Source organism: Accipiter gentilis, chromosome 4, assembly GCF_929443795.1.
Source record: "Accipiter gentilis chromosome 4, bAccGen1.1, whole genome shotgun sequence".
Lineage (NCBI taxonomy): Eukaryota > Metazoa > Chordata > Aves > Accipitriformes > Accipitridae > Astur > Astur gentilis.
Window position 1 is genome coordinate 21,310,329 of NC_064883.1, and position 24,094 is coordinate 21,334,422.

Consider the following 24,094-nt stretch of genomic DNA (forward strand, 5'->3'; position numbering starts at 1 on the left):
ATTTTGAGTGGAAAACATATTGTACAAGTTCATTAAGTCCAAATCTGTCAAATTGTTACCAAGCCTCAGTCACTAAGCTATACATAATCTGGTACATTGCGTCAGCTCCTAAAAGGCTTGTGAATAATTCCCATTCACGAAACATGGAAAATTAATTACGTGAAAGCCTAAATGTAATTTTCAGTAACTGCACAACTGGTGTGTTTGCAATGCAGTTGCAGTAGGTTCAAGTGTCCAGAAACCAATTAGTAAAACATTTGCCACCCTGATGAGGGCACCACTCATGGTGTACCCATTTGATCCTCACAGCTGGGGGTGCAATACGCGCCAGTGGTGTGGTGTGGCCATGTGTCCCCCTGGGGTCCTGCTGCCTGCCCAGCTCAGTGGCTTTCACCATGAGTCTCTAAAACCTGAGTCTGTGCAGGTACTGTAAGCACAAGCCTTTTCCTGCTTAGCCAGTGGCTCTTCCACCACCTGGTCCAGAGCAGGTCCCACTCTTCGGTGGGCAGGAAGAGCTGCTGAAGATCTGTCACAGCCTCCTCCTGTTGTCACAGCTTCATCAGAGCCTAGCTTGCTGTCTGGCGCTGAGGGCTTCCCCAGCCTTGGATGATGAGAACCCCCTGGGTGTCATCACCTGAGACCATGCCTCTGAAAGCTGTTGCTCTAAAAAGCACATTTCCCTTTGTAACTATGGGTTCCTTCAAGCTGTATGGCAGTGGACTTGCAAGTTCTGGAGCTCTTCTCACACAAGGAAAACTCAGGAAAGCAAGCTGCTGAGAATTTATGGTGGTGAGAATTAGTGTGAGAATTTGACACTCAAGCTGCTCATGGTTTCCCAAGAGGGAGAAGAATGCCTTATTCTGTTCTACTCACCCAGTTTCAGGGGTGATCAGGACTTTTTGTCTCCATCTTTGCTTTTTTTAAAAATAAGAATGTTGCTATGTAGCTGATTGCCCTAACGAGGCCTCTCGCAAGATGATAATCAGAGCTGCAAGCAAAAATTCATGAAGCATTCTGCCGCCTTCCTTTAAGACCACAGTTTGCATCAGGCTACTCCAGGAGTAAAGCTTCCTTGCGTGAGCAAATCCTGCAGCAACAGAAAAGAATTGTAAGATTTGTGAGTTGCTTTTCATTACAAGTGCCTTTTTCTTCATCTGCTGTGGCTGATAATCTCATGCTTGTTGAAACAGCTGCCAAAATCTGCAATGTAAATCATATGGGATCTCACTGTGAGATAATTTCCATCCTGCTTCAACAGCAGCTGAGTATGGGAAAATTTTAACATTCAATGGTTAAGTAAAACATGTCATATTGAGGTATTTCCCCAAAGAAATTGTCTTCTGTTTCCTAGCACATTTGCGATGGATAAGAAATTACTGTTATGTTTACTGAGCACCATGCACTAATGACCTTCCTAAGGCATCACAGTCCTTTTCTGTCCTAACACTCACAGCTGTGAAAAGTAGCTTAAATGTAATCGACGTATGAGAGGAGCTCTGCAACCAGTCTAAATCATGCTAAGCTCTCACTCAAAGGTGTGATATATTGAAGGACAGGAGTTTAGTGACCTACAAAGTGGTGACTACACATAACAGTTTTAAAAAAATTGTACCAAATGAATGGTTGAGCTATTGAAATCAGTAACAAACAGTTAGAGCCTCCAGAATTTGAAATATGTTTTTACTGATCTCAACAATAAACGTTACAAAATTACCATATTTAGTGGAAGGAGGGAAAAAAACAAAAGCAAAGAAAGCTACAAATGCCTTCTTTTCCTAAATGTCATGTGTAGTCAACAGTTAGTATACTTCAAGCTCCTTGATGGTGGAAGAAAAATATTTGGGGATGCTTGTTCATCATGTCCTATATTTTGTGGGGAAAAAAAAGGAATTCTATGCTTGCTTTATCTGAATTCTCTCTTCCAGAAATGGGCACAGTCTTGCACAGGTTAATAGCAGGTGTCTGTCTTACAGAAACTGGGGCACTATTTGTTCTTTTTGATATAGTTTAATAATGAAGCCAAATTGTTTTCTCTAGATTCCTTTATTAATTCTAGGTATAAAGTGAAATTCATCATTCCCAGCAGCCTGTTTTTCTCTTTGTAATGATAACTCATTTTCTTATAACAGTCGTTTGTCACGTGGTGGCTTGGTGGTCGTATGTATGACGTCATTTACTTGGACTTTTAGGAGTGACATCATATGTACGGCTGCTAAACTGCTGCATGGGACATCACTTAAACAGTTTTCTTCTGAAGAAATCATACCAATCATTTTCAGGCTATGAACACATCCTGATTATTAAGTTGTGAATTATTTCTTTCTCTTTAATAAAGATGTTTATAAATGAATGAGGCATTCCTTTATTGTATCTAACATCATTTATATTTCCATCTGAAGTAACTGATGGATGGATGGGAAGGGTTTTTAATGTGCAGTAATGGACTCCGAACATTCACAATTTTTTCAATACCTTAGGTAGTAACCAGGTCTTGGCTTTTTTATGGTGAAAACATGTGTTTTAAAACTTAATTCCTAAAATACCTAGCTATAATCATTAAAACATAGTAGCAGAGGTGATTCCTAATCATTAATTTCATGAGAGCACACACACAGAGACACACAGAGACTCGTGGGACATTCCCAGCCTCTCCCATTAGCATGATACACACTAAGCTTTCCTCCTGTGCAGCCATGCCCAAACTCCTGCTACTTCTGATAAGAGAATAATGACCCAGAGATTTCTTTCTGTCCCATTTGCTCTTTCCCAATCCCCATGGTAAGGAGCACAAGAAGACTAAAATAAATAATAATATCTGACATCACAAACTGTACCAAGATTTTTGTCTGACTGAGCCCCAGGAATATAAGGCTGGATCATCAGCCCACTGAACTGACTTTGGGGAGGTCAGGCTTTAGGCTCCGAGTCCTGCAGTAGTGGTGGATGTGTGACTCTCCTACGCACAGTAGAAACCACCAAAATTGCAAACAAACAGAGGTGTGACTGCTCAACCCCCAGCAAGCCACCAAATTAATTTTTCATTAGTCTGCTGAAATGGTCATCTGATTTTAAGGTAGAAGAAAATATTGTTCAAACTTCCACAGCCAGCTTTTCAAATTGAGGCAAACAGAAATGAGTAATAGCAATCAAAGGGAAGAGTACATTTAAAGGTCATATCACATTTGAACAATACTAGTAACGCACCTACATATAACCCCTTAATTTGATTTCACACATAAGCTATTCGATTACATCACAAGTGCCTGGCAAGTTTTTTGTGCAACTAACTTTGAAAAAATGAGTCTTTGTGTTTGGTTAAAAAAAAAAAAAAAAAAAAGATCATTTAAGAGGCAGCTGTAATCTAATATCATTATCCCAGTTTTTATCCAAATTTGCTTTAGATTTACTGTAGGCCATTACGTGATTTCCAATGATGAAGTAATTTCCATTGAGCTTTAGTGACGCAGTCTCATCCATATTTTTAATCTATCTGAATGAATTTCTGGCCCAAATGTGGGCAATAGAAATTTTGCTGGCAATTTCAGCTGGGCCATGATTGCCTTGCACAGAAGCAGTAGAATGGGCAGTCCTCCTGGTTACGTGGTTGAGCACTGTAAATAGTTTTGTGCACAATCCAAGACATTTATCCTATCCACCACCACAGGTACTCTCTGCCTCCAAGTATTAAAATATTCTCATTAAGCTGTACCCAACAAGAGTTGACTTCTTCTTCAGGAATTGGATTAGTCCTTTACACACAGCAAGTTATGAAAATGACCTTTAAGAGTAAGGTGTCTTTGGTCTCTGAATTGTATCTTACCCCCCAAAATCATCATCTCTAGTTACAAACTGTTACATCTTCGCCAGTTAAAAGATGTGAATAGAGGATTCCTTTTCTGATGCTATATCTTACTTTTGATTTCAGCTTATATGTTTCTATACTGTGCAATCTTCTGCGAATGGTCTGTTGTTTTAAAAATGGTGTATAAAAGAGGCTCCAAGAAAAGCTAGAATAGGGGAAAGATGTTCTGAAGCACTGAACAATTTCTACAGTTTCTATCTGCGTAGCTGGCATTTGCCAACTGTTTCATATCTGTGTTGTGATTTATTCTGTACAGATAAAGCAAATGAAACTGCAACAGTATTTATGGCCAGCAACACCAGTCTTTCTGGTCTCTGTCAGTGTGAAAAGATTTTGATCTTGTTTGGTCAAACATCTGTGAAGAACAGATCATCGCCTTGCTAGAAGAAAACAAAAATAAAATAAAAGCATTGTTTCAGGGCAAGGAAAACTGGTGATGTTTTCTGAGCGTAATCAGATGGTTATGCTTTCAAAACATGGGTGTGTTCCCAAACTGGCCCAAAGTAACAGAGGAATCCTCAAGAACAGAGGTGATGCCACGGAAGTCCCTCTAGCTTTCTTTGGCAATACCATTATTCCTCTCTTGAATGCAAACAGCTTGGAACTGGGGTATTATTCAAAATAAGAATGGAAAAAAATAAGCATGGAGTACCTATGAATCACTTCAGAGAAGTACTGAAGCCTGTGGTGATACATGAACACAAAGGGCTAAGACAGACCCGAGGGTGTCTGAAGAAACTCATCTGCCCTTTCCTACATTACATGCTGGATTTAGGATATTGCTTGGTTGGTTTTTAAATGATCCTCATGGACTCCAGCTACTCCCTTTAATCTTTTCATAAGTGAGGGATCTGTGATGTGTGGCTTTGCTTCTGTATTTGCCTTTCTGGCTTTCTAGATGCTTAAATTTTCACTTGGATGGCCAAATGAAATGTTCCAAATGGCTTCACTGCCCAATTATATCTTTGTGTGTGTATGTGTGTATACATACACATAAAATTTATTTAATATTGTTTCAAAATTTATATAAAATTGTTTCTTCCAGAAAATATCTTCCTTCTTATTCATCCCATTTTATTTCAAGTACCTGTTTAAGTGCAACGAGATAAACTGCCTTCACTGTCCTCCAGTCTTCAGATAGTAGATGTATCCAGTTGAAAATGAAACTGTTTCTATCAATCAACAGAGATTAGATTAATTTAAGAAAAAATAATTTATTAGGTATAAGAGTACAAAAATATTAAACTCAGATGGTTTGGCACAGAAGTATTGGGATAAAGTAATGATGCACTTTTTTTTTCCCCAACTAAGTCAAACAACATCCTGTTGTTTTGCTGTGTATTTTACCAAGGGGTTTTAGTTGTGTAAATGGGATAAAAAGTAATGTATTAATGAGATATAATTGCTTGTGATGTTCAATAAAAAAAGGGGAAAAATTGTAAGAAGTAAGCTGATGTTTGAACTTTCAAACCTGTCATTTTCAGTTTGAACAACTACAAATGCTTGCTTAAAGATCTGTGTACTAGTATTTGCTGCTAAAAACATCAAGTTTGTGTGTTTATGAGAGTCTTAAGTTTTGAAGCCGCCTGTAAATTACTCTGTATGTGTTTGTGATGGCTTTAGTATGATTTTGTATAGGGAAAAATAGAGGGTCATACAAGGGAAGTTCCACAGCAGCATTCCTTTTGCTTGGGGAAGCAGAGGAAGTAACACTTTCCTATCACCTTCACGCAGAGAAGTGTCCTGATACAGGATTAAGGCAGAACAGAATTAACTAAAGCTACGCACTCTCATTTCCACCCGGGCTCACAGACCTGGGCTGTGCAACAGAAGGATGGATAGAGGGAGGGAGGGATGGATGGATGGATGGATGGATGGATGGATGGGAAAAAAGACAACTGACCTCTCTCCCTGAGATTTTTGCCTTCCAGAGGCAGTGATCCTTCCCTTTGCCCCGCAGGCAGCTCAGAGTGGGAGAAGTCAGAAAATGCCACTCAGTCAAAGAGGACCTTGCTATTCAGATTCTCAAATTTAGGGACACTGCTTAGGTACTTCACTAGGAGTTAAGGCAAGGTAGTGAGGTTTAAACTCTCTGCTCCATGTTTCTATGACCTTAACAGTTGAAGGAGCACAAAGCAGGTGACATAAAACATGAAATAATCAGTTTTGTGGCTGTGGCATTGAGATATTTTGTGAGAGTGGTCCGGAGGGAAATCGGCACAAATGAGCAGAAATACATGGGTGTAACTTTGGGCAGATACAGAATTTTTTTGCAGATCACTAAGCTAAATGAAAAGATTTTAAAGACTTTTTCAAGTATTTAATGGTCCTCTGTTTTGCCAAGAAAAAGGGCTTGGTTAAAATCCTGAGTTTATAGTGAGGTAAACTAGTAAAAATTTAGCATTTACTTTGCAAGCAGTATAAGGCCTATCATAATGCTAAACACATGTGCAAATAAAAGGCCTCTGAAGCATTTGTAATAGAGATTTCTGATCCTTACTTTTTTATTTTATCCTCCTGGTTTATTCACTTGTACTAACACTTTTTCCTTTCTGTACAGAGAATGGTTCCAAGTCTTTCTTCTACTGTAAATTATACTGATCCTACATTAGAGCCTGTAGTAACTGAAAATTCAGTCATTCGACAGAAGATAATAGATTCACAGTTCAAGTGCTATGAGAGGATGAACAGAGCTCCTCCGTATAAGAAAAAAGGTAAAAAAGTTTAAAAAAAGGTCTGTTTGTGTATTGCCACTCTGGCTTATATCACTATAAATATTTTCTTCTGCATACTAATCCATAGTTTTCCTTGGGGTGCAGTTTCCTTCCTGTAAGCAGAGGTCAAATTCACTCTAATTTCGCACCCTCTTAAGCTGAACAGCTCTTCCTCACCATGCAGATGGTACCCCTGTCATCTACATTTCTGGCTCAGTGCTTTGCTGCTTGAATATCTCTTGTTCTTGCTTAGGGAATGGCATTCTCCAGAACCTTTCAGCAAGCTCACACAAAGACCTGATTATGAATAGTGATCTCTTAAAAATAAATGCCATTCTGCTTGCTTCACTCACTGTTTTGTTTTTCTGTCATTCTTCTATTGACTGATAGCTGCCATGCTCTGTACCAGCACAGATGTGCCAGGTATTCCATATTCAGCAGTGACACTAGCAAAAAGAGGTTTATAAAGCACTGTGGATACATCTTTATTGAATATGAGGCACATATTAAGATTAATGAAAAAGGAAATGACAAATAATAATGGTGCTACAATAGCACAATATAAATGAAGCAGCATTTCTGCTTGGGATGGAGCGTTCTGGTCACTTTTTCTCACAGAAAATATGGAAGAAGTTAGGAGGAGGTTAGAGAAAAAAATATTGGAGGCATTGTGGGGATTTATACGAGTAAAGAGCAGAGATACTGAGGGCACAGTTTAAAGAGAAAATATATTAAAAAATCATGATTAAAAAGCCACAACATAATAGATGGGATGGAGATAATGTGGGAGTTTTTTGTAATACATGAACACAGACATTTCTATAGCTCTTTACCATAAAGATTTTATTGGGCTCTGTAAGACTCAAAGAATTGGATATTAAGATACTCAGGTCTTGATGCAGAAATGTTTTTGAATGAATATAGAGATTCCCATTGCTTCAAATAGGTTTTCATTCAGGCCAATAATGGGGAAACCCCACAAGTATTTAAACAGGGTTAGGGGATAGAAAGCATCATGTTTCAGACATAAACAAGCCTTTAGTTGCTGGGCTTGAGGGGGAGATAACTTACCGTCTGCTCAGATCAGTCTTAGTCTCCAGCTCTATAAATTTGTAATTTTTGCATGCATTGATAGTTCTGCTGGATTAACCTTTCTTTTGCACCTTGCTCACATGATTAGTTGCAAAGGGCTGCAACTGGCATGAGCTGGGAATTTGAATGTCTTATGACATATGAATTCCTGGTAGTGTTCTCAAGGACAGCGTTGTCCCAGGAGGACAGCAGTGGCAGACCTGCAGCCATCAGACACAGCACAGCAGTTCCTTCACTGCTTTGACTGGCAGCTAGATTTAAGTGATGCCATTGGGTACTGTTATGTTCACAGCAAAATGCACTGAATTTATTTATAAACCAGAATGAAGATAAAGGGTGACTAAGGAATGATGCCAACACTACTGAAGTTGCTTTTTCAACTGAATTACAGGATCGTCACCAGCCCTCCAACATTTACACTTCATACAGGGTTGGAAGGGAGCAAGGGTCTAAGTCTCTTGGCTGCAGATTTGAAAGGGAGGATGGGATGAGGTGGGAAATTCCTTTAATGCAAAGGACAACCGTAGGCATGTCTCCTGAGAGGAAAAACCCAACACATGAACTGAAGGGGTATACTGGGTATGCATTTTCAGCACAAACAGTAGTGGAGTCTAACATCAAAGTTCCCAGGAAAGCCCAGTGTCTGGTACCACTTCACAGAGCCAGCCGAGATGTGTCTAATTTTTCCCTGGTATCGCTGCAGACCCTGATGGAGCCTATTTGTAGGCTGGCACAAAGGTCGTTTAAATCCTTCATAATCCTGGGGCTCAAAGCTGATGTCAATGAACTGCAGAGTAGCTCACACTCAGGAGCCAGAGAGATGGTATAATACAGGTGAGCTGTGGCAGCAATACAAGTAGCCATGTGTCAGCAGAGCCAAAGTAACAGACCATGTACACTCACTTATCTTGCCCATTTCAAGGTAGAGTTGATTAGCTTCAATCCCAAAGAAATAACGAAATGAGGATCTCAGGCACATGGGAATACCTGACCATCCCTCTGGGACAACGCAACACTCCTGCACTCCCTGTCCATCCAAAAATGTAATATTTTTAGCTGGTGATACAACAGTATGGTGTTCAAGTCTTCCTCTTCTGTTTTATTACTTACATTTTTTTACTTCCTGCAGGACTTAAAAAACATATATATGTGTGTGTAGATCTATATGTGTGTGTGCATATGTATATATTTATGGATGTATGTGTGCATATGTATCCTGTTACTTACCTCAAACGATACATTCCACAATGTATAGATCAACATCAGTGATTTTTTTTCTTTATCAGGCAAGGCAAAGGATTTAAAGCTAGAAATGCCTACCAACCCCATTCTGCAGTATCTTTCAGATAGAAGTTCAAGTTGCAAATATTTTCTACTCTTCTTTTTCTTTGATATTACAAATAGATTCCTAAAAGTCTTTCAGATACATCTCAAAGCTAGACAAGAACATGAGAATGCCTGAAGCAAAGATAACAAACTGCTGATATGATGGTTGGTTAATTAGGTGAACAAGTAGCATTAACACATTCAACTTGACAATGGAAAAATAGCTGTACATAAAATCTTAGCTAATGAAGAAAAAGTGTTGAAAAAATATCTTTTTTTTGCTAGACATCTGATCTGGAAAAAATTAATTTGGAACATTTTATGATTTCAATTTTTAATCCACAACTATTTTGACTTAAAACCAGTTATTGATGCAAACTTGAACGATTCAGATGTCTTTTTACAGCTTTCTTGCTTCAGTAAGAAAGCTTATCTGTGGATAGTTTCAAAAGCACCAGAAGCAATTAGCTGCCCATGTTTTATTAACTTTCAATGGTTATTAGGTGCAATCCATATGATTCTTTCAAAAACAACCTACGTGGTCATAGCAGCAATTCTGAAACTCCCTTGGGACCACAGCAAAAAAAGGCAAGATGTACCTTCTCACTGTATTTCCCTTTAACCTGATGGTCATGATGATAAATACCTTTTCCCCAACACAAACTGATTTTAAATGGAAAATAACTAAGAAGCATAGGGCAGTTTTTAATGTTACTTGAATAAATCCACAATGAGTCAGGAAATCGCATTATAGCAAGCAGTCTTATAACGCAGTTTCTGTGGCCCATAGTATGTAACACCTCTGTAATGGGAATCAAGAATGAGCTGTGTTCTGCCTCCCTACTATGGCCGTCGTTTCTGGAGCTGGGAACAGTCCTTGTAGGGGACACAACCTCGACAGTGCTACCCTCCCAGAAGGGGCATGATGAGGACAGGATCACAGCATGCCTACCTGGGCATCGGCAGGCAGAGTTTGCCTGTTACAGATTGGTCTTGCACCTGCTTCACTGGATCTGTAGCTATGTCAGTGATCTCTAGCGTTGAGCAACGCAACAACCTTAAAGACAGGAAAGTGTCTCTGCAAATGTTGCTTTTAGCTGGGACATCCCTGCAAGCCCTTCTTACCTTTACATTTCAAAGTCTTGATTTTCAGACCTGCCGAGCAGCGGAAGGTGAAATGAAAAGTGGGTGTCTATAAGGTCTTTAGGTACCACTAGTGTAGACACTCATGCCAAGGATGGAAGGAGGATCAAAAAGAGGAATTTGCACGATCAGACCCTCCATTCAAATTTTAGTTCAACAGGCTTTAAAACATTATTTTCCAGCAAAATGAACACCACTAACATCACGTCAGCAAAAAAAAAGTACCTTGTAGCACCTGAATGCCACTCAAAGTGTAGCAATAACAAGGGCTTTTACTGCAAAAAGAAAACATGATTTTCTGCTGGTGGCAATATTCCTTGAGAGGCTAGAACAGAGTGGGTTCAGGAGTGACTGTGTGTTGAATTAACTCCTGCATTCCTCTTAAACGTCCAGGTCTGTTCTGCAACCGAACGTGGGATGGCTGGTTGTGCTGGGACGACACTCCTGCTGGAAGAATCACTGCTCAGAATTGTCCGGATTATTTTCCAGACTTTGATCCAACTGGTACATATTTCTTTTTATCATCTGGTCTTTTGAAGGAAGTCTTCAGAACATTAATGCCATTCAATGGAAGCATGTTTCCAGTGGCATTTTTGAAGCATTGTGAAATCTTAGAGAGTTTGGCTGAAATTAAAATGGGTTGCTTAATTTAAAATATTGTAAAATATTTTATGTGTATTTATATTTATATAAGTATAACCCATGGATTTATGCAACCTAGTTTATGAAAATATTAACTACTTAGTTATAATATCAAAACATTTTTAGCACCTCATACTATTTTTTTATAATGAAGAGAAAATGCTTATGTGCATGAAATATATATCAGCATGTTCTTTGTTCAGTTTTTATTGGAAAATAACATTTTATTGAAGAAAATGACCAGAAATAACATTCTTTCTGTCACCAAGTTTCAGTAGTTCATTGAATTCTTCATACAAATATTAGCAGCCATGCAGATGAAGAAGCAATTCAAGAACATTTTAAAGGACAAATGAAAGGAAAGATCAAGCACAGAAATACTGCTAAATAGATATGAAGAAATACTAGACACAAGTATAAGTCCACAGAGTATTGTTTGAAGAAAGGCACAACTGCGTGTTCCACACTACATGTTGCTTGTAGGCAGTGCTTGATGCCACAGCGTGCTAAATCCAGCATAGACACAGTGTACCTACTGCAATTAAAAACTATGAAACTAAACATTTGGGGGGGAGGGTATATAAATCTAAAAATTTTCAACAAGGTTAAACCAATATGTGTGTGCCCAACTGAAAGGTAAGGAAAGAGACTATTGCATAGCTGTGAATAAATTACCCAATACCATTAGCTAAAACTGTTGATTTTGTCGAGCTTGTTGCCTATTCAGAAACAGAGGAGTTTCTAGGTTTGATCAGACCCAGTACGCATTTTGCTGAATCCCATTTGCAGTAGCAGCCAGATTGATCGATATTTCTGTTCTTTACAAATCAAGCTATCCACAATTAGAGAATTCACCCAGCAACCGGGAAACTTCTAGTATCAGCCCCAGTCTGAGGGGATTCAAACCTGCATCCCAACTTTGCTAGAGGAACCTCTCCCTTTCCAATGGAAGTAGGCATTGACAGGATGGATTGAAGGATTTGTGTGCCTGGAAAGTGAGCTCACATGGCAGTGTGACTGTCCATGTCTTGTGGGAATACCCTGAGCCCTACCCCACAAACCTTTACAGCAGTTTACATCCCTGAGACAGACAACAGGCACCAAATCACAAAGTCCTGCCCTTTGTGACCTTTTTTCCTTTCTGACACACTTAGTCTTGACCTTTTTTCTGTACAGTGTCATAGATTTCAAGGAGGAGTCTTGGAGGGCCACACTTGTGGCTAATCATTGGAGGACCTGGGGGGAGACAGGCTGAGGAGCTGAGACCCTCAACTGGAGGGTGCCTTTGACCTAGGTCTCCCTCTTTGTAGTCAAGTGCTTCAACCATCAGGCTCTTTGCACAAAAGATGCCAGAAGAACATTTTCAAAGAATTGGCCAGACTTGGTTCAGTTCCCAGACAGAAGGGTCCATGTTCAGGAGAGAGCTTGAGGTTCTGGATCCTGAGGTTGCACAAGCCTGTTCCTACATGCATGTTGGATGTGCCTCTTGGATGAGGTCTGTACCTTCCGCTTCCACCCCCATTTTGTTCATGATATCCTGCCCATGTGGCAGCAGCCTCTTTGATGAATAGGAAAATTTACTACAAGGCTTCTGCTTTCCCTGCTTCCATAGTTTTCATAGAAAATAAAAAATAGTGGCACTAACAGTCCTAGTTTATGTATACTCCATGCGCTGCTCAGCTTACACCTGCAAAAGTAGCTGTTGGGCAGCCCTGTGATCACAGATGTTTCCCCACAACTTAAGGTCCTCTTTCTTCAGTGCGTGGGGATGATTACAGAGCCATTCTCCTACTCATTCCCAAGCCACTAATTCCCAGCTTTTCCACTTGCTTGCTTGCCTCCAGTGACTTGTTCTGAACTAATTGCTCTGCTACAACACCACTATTCAAAGTAGCACTTGAAGCTGTCCATGGAGAAGCACCTCACTCCACTTTTAATGCTTATTAACGCCAAGGTCTGTGGCTTGTACAACTGATTGCAAATCACTCCTTAAGGTACAGATGTATGCTGCAGAGTCTGGCCCACAGTGTGTGCGTACTGCGGTTACTCTTTCTGCCACACTTTAAAACTTGCAGGTTTGGGAATTTTTTTAGTATTCATGTTCTCTGTACACAGCCATAGAAGGCAAAGCCAGCTCCAATAATTAATTTCCTACTGTCCTCTCTGCTGTTCCATTTAGCAACAATACCTTCTGGACTCCGTATTTTCCCCTGGCACATCTCTCTTCTCCTTGCCAACTTCTTTGCCTGCATCCTGGTCAGTCAACACTGTTTCCTTGGCTCAGCAGCAGCTCAGCATCTCCTGGTTGAGTCAGAGCTCCTTTCCTAGAGTAGCTGTTGAGTAGCCCAGCACATATTACATCTGCAGCATCAAACCAGCAGGTAGCCAGCCTTTGCTTTACAGGTGGCTGATTGTCACACAGGGACTTAATAATGTAGGAGGGAGAGAAGAAATCGTGGGGGTGACTAGAGGTCTTTCAACTGCTAATGGTAGTGGCTGCCACTGACAGGTGGCCAAAAGCACAGGTTCAGCCATCCTGAGAAGCCTGTCAGGTTTTGTGCCACAAGTCATTATTTCCTTCGGTTACTTATGCCTGTTAAACAAAATACAGCTAGATTTTCTGATGAGAAACAGAAAATTCATCCTAAGAACCATGATTTTACAAGGTGAATACTACAGTGCCTGTAAGATTTCCTTCCCATGAAGTCTCTGATATCAAACCACCTCAGCATGTATTTTAGGCATACAAGTAACTCCATGGACTTCTGAAACAAGAATTTCAAGCTGTGCCGCTGTGGGCTGCACTGAGATCTGCAAAACCACTATGTATCAGCTCACTGATGGCTAAGTTACTTTCAATTGAGGCCATGCATAGCTTTGAGTCCTGCAATAAAATGATGTCATTCAGCTTACTTTTTGTGCTTTGATACATATGTCATTTGTAACTGGAGAAGTGAAATGTTATCTGGCAGCTTAGGATCGGATCCTCCTCCCATCGGCACCTGTGGGTGCTGTATACCAGCTCTCTATATCTGAACACTCAATAACATTCAGCATCGATGCCAAGAAGAAATTGCTAGAGTATGTTAGGCAGTAAATAAGGTGAAATCATATTCTGGAGAAAAGGACCCAGAAGCAAAATGATGGACAACATGCTCAGTGCTCTGTTCATTTTCTCTCTGACAACTTCATAACTAACCACCAAATGTAGTCCCACTTATTTCACTGAACTTACATCAGTTCTTACTAGATAGGAATCTGTGTTCTGAAAGAAAGAAGGACAACTGTGATAATCTAGTCTGTTCAGTTAGCTAGGGCTTCCCACACTTCTTTCCCCACCTGAGGAAGCTCTGTCCTGTGAAAGGAAATTAGTATCTTAAAGCTAACAGACAAACAGAAAACCCTCTCTACAAGCTGTGACAACTTTGTCTTTTCAATAAACAACTCTTGTCTCTCGTAGCAATTTCTTTCTCACAATGACCACCATGTGCAATGTGATAATGCATAAACCCAAATCAATTTGTCTGGAAAACATACCGAGACCTACTGCTTTAACTCCAGTGACAGCAGGAAAGAAATTGTCTCATCTACTCCTGACTGAGAAGCTCTGAGCAGGGCTGAGTTTTATACTCCCCTATTCAGGCAACATGCACAGTTTCTCTTGAATTATATTTTATATTCCTATTTTATCCAGGTTAATTTTTGGTGTAATCCCTTTGAAATGGTTCCAGGTCACACTGAAATTGCTAGGAATTGAGTTTGATAGGAATACGGTATGTATTTCATGCTGGTAATAATCTTGCTGATAATTAAGGGAAATCTATTGTGGATGTAATGGCCTTCTAGCAAGGCAAATTTACTGGGGGCAGCAGGAGGAGCAGAACATTGTCTTGTGCCACCCATAGGCTGTGGGTTTGTGGCAGGGGAGAGTTATATCACCCACCGCACTCTCCCTGCACAGTGCGTTCAGTCAGGATGGATGCGGTGCAGTCACATAGCAATGGAGCTGAATGTGCAAGCTGCGCTGTGGCAGCCATACCTTTTCGTTTCACTTTCGTTCCCTTTCCTCTCTGGCAAAGAGCAATGGTTAAGAGCAGTAGCCACCCCAGCAGAGAGCAAGCCCAGCCCAACTTTGTGATCCAAGGCTGCATTTATCAAAACTCAACTCAGTTCTCCACTTTGTTGGGCTTCTGTCTTTCATTCCATTTTGTAAACCAGTTACTCATAACTCCTCATGTGGCTCCAAGAGCAAAGTTCCTAGAAGTGCAATTTGGAAACAGATCCATATGTATCCATAAACAATTAGCTCAGATGATGGTTAATGTGTTGTTACCTCTCACAACTGAGGAACATGGAAGTACAGCCTTGCCTTCCTGCTCTGACACTGACTAAAGACAGGGAGGTCCCCTTGCTCTGGAGTGTGGATCACGGTGGCAGAGGGGACAGAGGCACTGCGGTATTTGTATTCTCTGCAGCTCTCTTCTTGTGCCATACTGCAGTCTCTGAATTGCTTTGTCTTTCTTACAAAATAGAGGACTGTTAGAGAAATAAGGATGAATGCTGCATGCAGGAAAAGGGGGAACAGGTTGGATAGCTCTTGCAGACCCTTTTGCATTTACGAGCTGTGATGCCTGTGACCACGAGGGACTGGATCTGGGGGACACAGGCACACCCTTCTCACAGCTGGCAAATTGCTCAGAGCATTCAGCTGAGTAGGTTGCCAAGCTGACAAGAGCAGTCATTGCAGATGAGAAACCATGGCCTTCCACAAACCAGAGATGGAGAGAGACCTTCTGGGTCGCAGCAGCAGCTGCGGCTCCTTCCACCCCCTGGCTCCTGGCAGGCAGGGAGGCCACTTCCTCAGGCATCCCCTAATGCAAGCACTTGCCTAACCGTGGCCTCCCCTCCTGCATGCCCAGTCCGTCCTGTGCTCCTTCCCACCCAGCACTGGGTCTCGGCAGGGTGACATGCCTGCACTCAGAGCAGGTAAGGAGCAGCACCCTCTGTGGGCAGGAGCCCCAGGGACCTGCTGGGGCACCCTGAGCAGCCTAGGGAGGACCGGGGAGAAGGCTGGGAGACCCCTTCTCTTGCTGCCACAAACGCAGTTTTCCTGACTCTGCCTGAAAAAGCCAGCTCTGATTTTCTGCTGGTCCTATTTTCCCATCTTGAAGTGGTATCATTTAGACAGTGACAAATAAAACAGACCTGAACACTTTGTCCAGCTGCTTCTTTTCCTCCTACCCTTCTGTATGTTTCTGTCCTGCTTCTTAGTAAGCTTGACAGTTGTATTTTAAAAATCAATTCTTATCCCCACAGTGCACAATATAACTTTATTATACAGATTCCAGTTCTGCTGACTGAGACATTCTGATGATAGTGATAACTTCACTTACCAGGACACTGGAACTGAAGTTTTCTAGGGTCTCCATTGTATTATATCAGATGATTTTTTTGGTTTTGAAAAATTTTCTTTGAGAATATTTTATTGAGGATGTAAGTAAATCACATGTGCTACATCAGCTATTCCCTCATCTGCAAAACTAAGTACTGCACAGGTCTGTCCAAACAATGGCAAAGAATCCGATGTCTGGTATGTGCTGAGCACACACTGCAACAGCGGAAAACTTCTTTCTACTTCCAGCTTGTAACTCAACAATAAATTAAAAAAATGGTGTTGACTCTTTTAACATCTGCTAGCTATAGAGTTGGTCTAATTGTAAAAAAACTGATTGATAGAGCTATCCTGTTTGTTTCAGAATTATTAGGTGAAGATAACTGTTACATATAAATGACTGAGTTGGTTTTATGAAAATGTGATACATAAAACACTATTCGTAGCACAAGCAATACCACATGCAAAAACATTACTACTCGTTACTCTTTTTAGACACTTCACTTCTCCCATGAAACTGCCCTCATGCACAAGATTTCTCTTACTCTATTTTCCCAGACAGCTCTTGAAGTGTCTGTCTTTCTAAGCTAACTACAGATAGCCTGCACAACTGCCTATGAATTGCATAACTTTGAGGTTGCTAAAGTCAGATGAGACAAATCCCATGCAATGTCACTGTTCCTCCACTTCGAATAACGTGGTGCTCAAGTGGTGCCCTATCCAAGTTGATAGGGTACAGACAGAGACTAAAAAATTAGTGTTCACATCGTATTCGAATAGTCTTAAAGCACACACTTCCATTGTGCCTTGCTGGAATTGCTTTACCTTACATTCTTCAGAGCTTACTAGATTCTTCTGGTTAGCATAAAAACCAACATGTGCCCAGGTTCATAATCCCACACCTGCTGCTCGGCCACTGGAGAATAACTTGCAGTAGAACAGTGGCTGGCTTACAGACTCACAACTTTATTTCTGTATAAAATCATAGATTTAGAAAAGATGTTTGACCTGTTTGAGTCACTGGGTGGATGGGAGGGAGTCTTATTGCCCAGTCCCATATTCTGACAACATCACAGCAAGAAATCTGTGGGACATAGCTGCTTCCAGACTAGGATCAGTTGTGCTTGTCTGGCTTCAAGGAAAAGTATGAGGCAACAGGTTTGTCTCTAACTTACAGAGGCCACATTAAACTTGGGCAGAGTGCCTATCTAGGCACTAAAGTACAGAGATGATAGATGGTATTACCATTATACTCTATAGCATAGTAACAAAAGCCGTGTACTTTGCAGAGTGTATGGGATAGTAGGTACGATGTTTGTACACTGTGTTCCATGGTAGCATAACCATTAATCTTTTATCTATGACTGAAAACTTTTTCCAGCTTTAGATAATATCTGGCAACAAGTACAATGGGAACGTTGCTACACAGGCAGTCTGAGATTATCTCCAAGCTGCAGCGATGCAAGGCTGAGATAACATGTACTTTTCCTCTTGGTTTTGTTGATGCACGTATTGATTTTCAACAAGTCCACCAAAACAATGATTTGAAACTCATAGTATTTTCAAAAGTATGCTCTGTTCTGGAGGATTGTCTCTCTTTTTTTTTTTTTTTTTTTTTTTTTTTGCAATGGCACTGTATAAAGTGTATTTCTAGTCAGAGGAAGATAGCTTAGTCTGTACAATCCTTACCTTGCCGGTATGATCGATCGCTTTCCTTACGGTGTAGAGGGAATATGAATATTCCAAATGAGCTGATTAAGAAAAATGCATGCAAATGTTGAACACAAAAAGTGAAAATGTGTATGTTTAAATGGTAACTGGCTCTGTAAAAGTATATTGACCGGAAATGCTGTCAATCTCTGTATAAAGCCCATAAAATTACAAAGCTAGAATAGGCAAAGGGAAGTCAAGATAGGCTTTTTACACTATTTTAAAAGTCAGACTTGAAAACCTCTGTTTTTCATAAATAAACAACTGTGTCACTATTTAAGAAAACATCAAATAATTTAAGTTTCTGATCTTGTCCTGCCTTTGTTACTCGAGCAAACTTTCCAGTGACTCTCATTTGGCTAATGTTTGAGGGGAAGGCCAAAGGAACTAGTCCAAAACTTGACAAGTGATTAGAAGTGACTGTCTGCGCCTCAGCATCCAGGGTGAGTGTGGCTGGGAGGACACAGGCACAGCACACATCTGTGGCTCCAGGCATCCCTTGGAGCAGTACAGTGCTAAAGACCTGCCACAGTAAAAGGACGCACAGGAAGGAGCATGAGCCTGGAGAGCAATCCATATGGCAGGGCTTTCGGGAAGGATGCCAGAGCCTCCTGTGGTGCAGGAACCAGCACCAGAGACACACGTGGAGAGGCCAAACACACATCAGACTATTTAAACAGAGAATTCTGCAGCCATTTCAAATTAAACCGGACACTTGGGACCTGTGCCAAAATGTTTGCAAGGCTGCTTCTCCCAGTGCCTGCATGCTTTGCAGCCTCAGAGGAAAAGGAGCAGTGCTCCTGCTCACCCCTGGCAGGATGCAGCTGGCACACAGACTGGGCAGGACTCTTCCATCCCTCTGCATAAGCACATGGCTGGTGTTGGGGCTGTCACCATCTCCAGCACCCAGGCTCTGTTTCATACACTGCTTGCTGCCCTTTCTCTACACAGCATTTTTAACTAATTATTTCCCTTGATACCTGAAAGCCTGCTGCAAGATTCAGTCTGTTAGCATCTGTGTATGGCTACCAGCATGTCCTAGCGAGTGTCAGGTTTGAAAACAAAAAGTTAGATTTGCATGCTAGCCAGTGGGCACATTCATGTTCCAACATCAGTAATGCAGGTTGGGACAAGAACTAACGATATGCAGACATCACTGTGTTTGCCTGCCTGTGCACACTTCTGTCAGGTTTGGCATCAGGGCCTAACATTACTTTCTGTCGTGGTTTAACCCCAGCTAGCAGCTAAGCACCACGCAGCCGCTCACTCACTCCCCCCCCACACAGTGGGATGGGGGAGAAAATCGGGAAAAGAAGCAAAACCCGTGGGTTGAGATAAGAACAGTTTAATAGAACAGAAAAGAAGAAACTAATAATGATAACACTAATAATAAAAAGATTGCAATATATAAATGATGCACAGTGTGATTGCTCACCACCCGCTGATTGACACCCAGTTAATCTCCAAGCAGCGATTTTCCCACGACCACCACCACTCCACCCCACACACCCCCCCCCCCCCAGTTCCTATACTAGATATGATGTCCCATGGTATGGAATACACCGTTGGCCAGTTTGGGTCAGGTGCCCTGGTTGTGCCCTGTGCCAACTTCTTGTGCCCCTCCAGCTTTTTCGCTGGCTGGGCATGAGAAGCTGAAAAATCCTTGACTTTAGACTAAACAATACTGAGCAACAACTGAAAACATCAGTGTTACCAACATTCTTCTCATACTGAACTCAAAACATAGCACGGTACCAGCTACTAGGAAGACAGTTAACTCTATCCCAGCCAAAACCAGGACACTTTCTCTTCCAAAACCAGCTTTCAACAGCCTCCTTAAATGAATTATTATCACATAAATAACTGCATCTGAATGAAGGCTAGGTATATATTCTCTGCTGTATTCATTCAAGACAAAAGGAGACAGATAAACAAGTATACCATCAAATAAATCTCTGAGAAAAAAAAAACGAAACAGACAAATGTATATTAATTGCACAAGTTGAAAATCCTTTGGATTTTGTTACACAGGCATTTTATTTCCAAACATAGAAATTCCTTTTTTATGTTTTTTTTAAAATATGTAATATGCATATGCTAAAATAACTATTCTTGCAATTTATTGTCAGAGAGGGCTTCAAAATACTGTGATGAAACTGGAAACTGGTTCCGCCATCCCGAAAGCAACCGAACTTGGTCCAACTATACCCTGTGCAACTCTTTCACCTCTGAAAAATTGAAGGTATGCTACAGTTAAAAAGACAGTGATTGTTTGGGAATGGTTTTGAGCTTGTCTAGCAGTAAGACACAAATGAGAGAGACCAGAAAAGTTCTTATCTTTCAGCTCAATTTGTTGCACCAGAATTGAATAGCATTGTCCTCATGATTTTAGCTTATTAAAATTATTTGATGAGTGCTCAAACCCAAATATAGGTTTGCTATGGGGTAGATAATTTAGTAGCAATTCATGTGACAAGTTTTGCAGTATTTTTCAAATGCATTCTTTAATTCCTATGATTTTCCCTGATTGTCCATCAGTTATAAAATGATCCTTTAGAATTTCAATTTTGCTTTCTGTAACAAGTATCTTCCAAGCTGTTAATGTCTTCTCTGCAGGGCTAGAAATATTAATGTAAGCTAAAATTATTTTTCTTAAACAAAGAATATCACCCTGTACTTGGTCCCTTTGAAAAGCAATATTTATGAAGGTACCATTAATCCAGAAAATCCTACAAGCCTGGACATATTTAACTTTAACAGTTTGACTGAAGTCGTTGAGACTATTTACAATAATGAATTAAGCGTTTGCATTAATATTTTCAAAATCAAGTTGCTAAGCTGAAAGAGGAGAACTAAATATAAAAAGCACCAAAAGAAACAAGGAGAGGGAAATCTGAGAAAAGCTTAAAAAAAATTAAGTTAGGGAAGCTCATGAAAATAAACATATTTCTCAAATGTGAGTGGAGCTCCAGGAAAATCTGATTACAGATTTATGACAGAATAATTTGTGACTATTTGGAATTGTGGAAGGAAAAGAGTCAAAAAGTGATTTGATTTGGGGTTTGTATTGGAGGATCTTTTTTTATGCAGCCAAAAAGCAGTATGTGGTTATACTTAGTAATGATGCAGCCTAAAGGGCCTTGGAAAAGTCTACTGGACTAGGCAGGAGGTGAATTCTAAAAGTTTTTGCAGCATGAGGAACCATCATGGTGAAATGGGGCTCACCTATGTGACAAAGAGAGTATAATAGTAACATTCTGAGCTCACAGAGGCATTAAATGGAAGCACCATAAAAATATAATTTTTCCAGATGTTGGCGCATGTAAGGAGGCAAAAAATGTAGTTCTGTTACCTATTATCCATGTTTCCAGAAGAACAATTTTGAACATCATTCAAGCAAAGTGCAGATAGAACACAAAGGAAAATTATACGTACATTGAGATTCTTCTGAAACAAAAAATAATGGAAAATGCAGAAAGAATCTATCTTTACAGAAATGCCAAGTTAGATTATGACCTTTAATCCAAGTCTTCAAAAACAAGAGTATGCTTCATTTGTAGACTATTTCCATGTATTTACAGATAATGTAATTAAGTGAGTAGGAGGTATTCGTATTCAAGAATTCTGTTTCCTCAAGTGAAGAATTCTAGAGGGACCAAAAAAGAACATTTAAGTGTTTCTTTTAGAAGTTTTCTAAGCCCAGGATGACAAAATCTGCATAAACTAAAAATCTGGTGAGTCAGTGTGTTATAAGTCCTATATATCAGAACGGACATGACAGATTGCCAGTTCAAGGAGTGCAGAAATTAATAAAACAGTTCATTATTTGTTGAAGTTAACCGGAAATACCAACATGCTATACTTTTGAGGCAGATCACTTAAAAAAAAAATACTGTAGCCAGTTCTTTAAAATGTGGTGGTAGACCATACGCTTTGTTAGCTGATGGTTCAGTCCATTCTGATTTGTCTTTGTTGTTGTATTTGGGAAGCTTTTTTTGAGCAGTTACCATAGTAAGTTTACATGGAGTAATCAAAAATGCTATTGCTGAGTCCCAGATATACAGTTAAACTGATTTAGCAGTTGTACACTGAAAGGTAGATAGTTTGAATAACCAAGAGTCTTCTGGGGTGCACATATACTTGCATGTAGCTATCTGGAAGCCTTTCCTACTTCTAGCTGTTTCAGGCTCAGGGTTGGATACAGGATAGGCAGCACAACAACATATTTTTGAACAGATAATCTGTAAATTAAATTCAGGCTTCAAAATTATATCAGTCTAATATCATGAAAAACCACAGCAACCACTTAGTATGGAGCGGCAGAAATGTCACATGCACACAGGTGTAAACCTCTCCCACTACCCTGTATTCAGAAAGTTGTCTCATCTTCTCTGCACTTTGCTCTTCCCTCTCTGGGGTTGCTGGTGCTTCAGAGCAAGTTGTCAAGCATTTGCGCTTACTAGCAATGTTGTGATTAGTCTTTGTGAAGGAAAACTAGGAGACCTAGGATATTTGCAGTAAATATGCATAGATATCCACAATTTGTTGAATGATATTTACACTCAGGTCATGTCTGTTCTACATGGTCAGGATGGCGTAAATGTGACTTTGGCTTAAATTTGAATCAGGCCACCACCACCTAGGTTAATGAAAGCAGGAACTGATTCCAAAGTTGTAAAATGACTGAAGAACAAACTAAATAAGAAGACGTGCACCTTTGCTAAGAGGAATGGCTTTGTTTTCTAAATTTTATTCATATTTGTTTTCAAATGAAAGTTTAAAATTTCTTGGAAACACCACAAAAATGTGAGTGGCAAAACTTAGGGCTACAGCAATTCATCTAATTGTTGAAAAAAAGGAAAATTGCTCACACGTAACAGAAAAATGAATGAAGTGGAGCTGAAAAGAAAATAAACCCAGCAGAGGAACTAAGGCCTGCTATCTAGTCTTTTTTTCAGGACAGGCTGATACTATCTTAGTGCTTTCAGAAAAGAAGGCAATGGTGAAGCCTGGCATGCCATTTAGCCTCCTGCAGTCTTCTGACAGCTGGATGATGCTTAAGAGCTTGGCTGAGACCAAAGTATGACATTTAAATACCGCAGCATTCTGCAGCCCAGGTGCTGTCCTGTGATTTTGTTTTACTATTGGCATACAAAACATGGATAGGCCTATCTTAGATTTCACTGACATTAGTCTAAGTGAAAGCCCAGTTATCTGTTCATGCATACTGGCTTCACAGCACTGTAAGACCATCTAGTTGCCCAATAGCAAGGTGCACACCAGAGTGAACCAGAATGTCTCAGGCTGTGCTCTTCTAGTGTGGTAGGAGTTGAGGATAATTTTGATCTCATCTGCTGCTTTCATGACTCTGTAGGCCTTAATCGTCATTCCCCTCTGAATTCTCTCCAAAGGGGAGAATCCCAGCATTTGTACCCACTAGTCATAGCACAGCTACTCTACCTCAGTCATTTTAGTTGCTTTCTTTCCACCTTTCCTAGCTCTGCCATGTCCATAACGTGTGGAGACAAGAAACACAGATGCATTTAAGATGTTCTATGAAAATTTGAAGCAGAGGCACAAGGATGTTCTACTCTCGGTGCCTTTCCTGGTGATATCCAACATTTTGTTGATGTTTTGGCTGTCATTACACACTAAGCCAGTGATTCAGACAATTGGCCAGGATGACTCCAAAATCTCCTTCCCGAGTGCGGTTTCTAGTTCTGAGTTCAGCATTGTGTAGGCAGGGTTTAGATCATTTGTCCCTAGGTGTATCCCCCCACTTTTTTCTGTATTAAAGCTCATATGGCATCTTCTTGTCCCCTCAGTTATGTGAGGCCCTTCTGTAGTCCCTCACTATTACCTGGAAGACCTAAGTATCACCTGGAAACTTAGAGATTTCTCTGCATCAGGTTACTGATGAATATGTTGAACAAAAAAACAGCCCTGATACCAGTCCTGAGGGCACCTAACCACTGACTCATGTCCAAAAGCGACAATTAAGATTTTTCTCCCTGTTGTTTAAGCTGCTTTAAAACAATAAAAGCTTTCTACCAGTCCTGTGGCAATTTGTCGTGGACTTTTGAAAATCTGAATGTGTTATGTCTGCTGTGCTCTCCTAGAGCTCGGGAAAGTTAGTTACACATAGTGTGAGCAGAGATCTCACCAGTTACTTCAGCGCAGCAGAAACAAATCAACTCATCTAAGAAACACTTA

At 40.4% G+C, this 24,094-nt stretch overlaps 1 protein-coding gene across 1 annotated transcript in view; it reads left to right on the forward strand.

Annotated features, from left to right (window-relative positions):
• The first annotated feature begins 6,425 nt into the window (after positions 1 to 6,425).
• CALCR (calcitonin receptor) overlaps positions 6,426 to 24,094 on the forward strand; it is a 65,175-nt gene continuing 47,506 nt past the window's right edge. The window contains exons 1-3 of the mRNA XM_049798921.1: positions 6,426 to 6,576; positions 10,531 to 10,641; positions 20,011 to 20,123. Coding sequence (XP_049654878.1) covers positions 6,426 to 6,576; positions 10,531 to 10,641; positions 20,011 to 20,123 — 375 coding nt within the window. The remainder of the gene's footprint in view (positions 6,577 to 10,530; positions 10,642 to 20,010; positions 20,124 to 24,094) is intronic.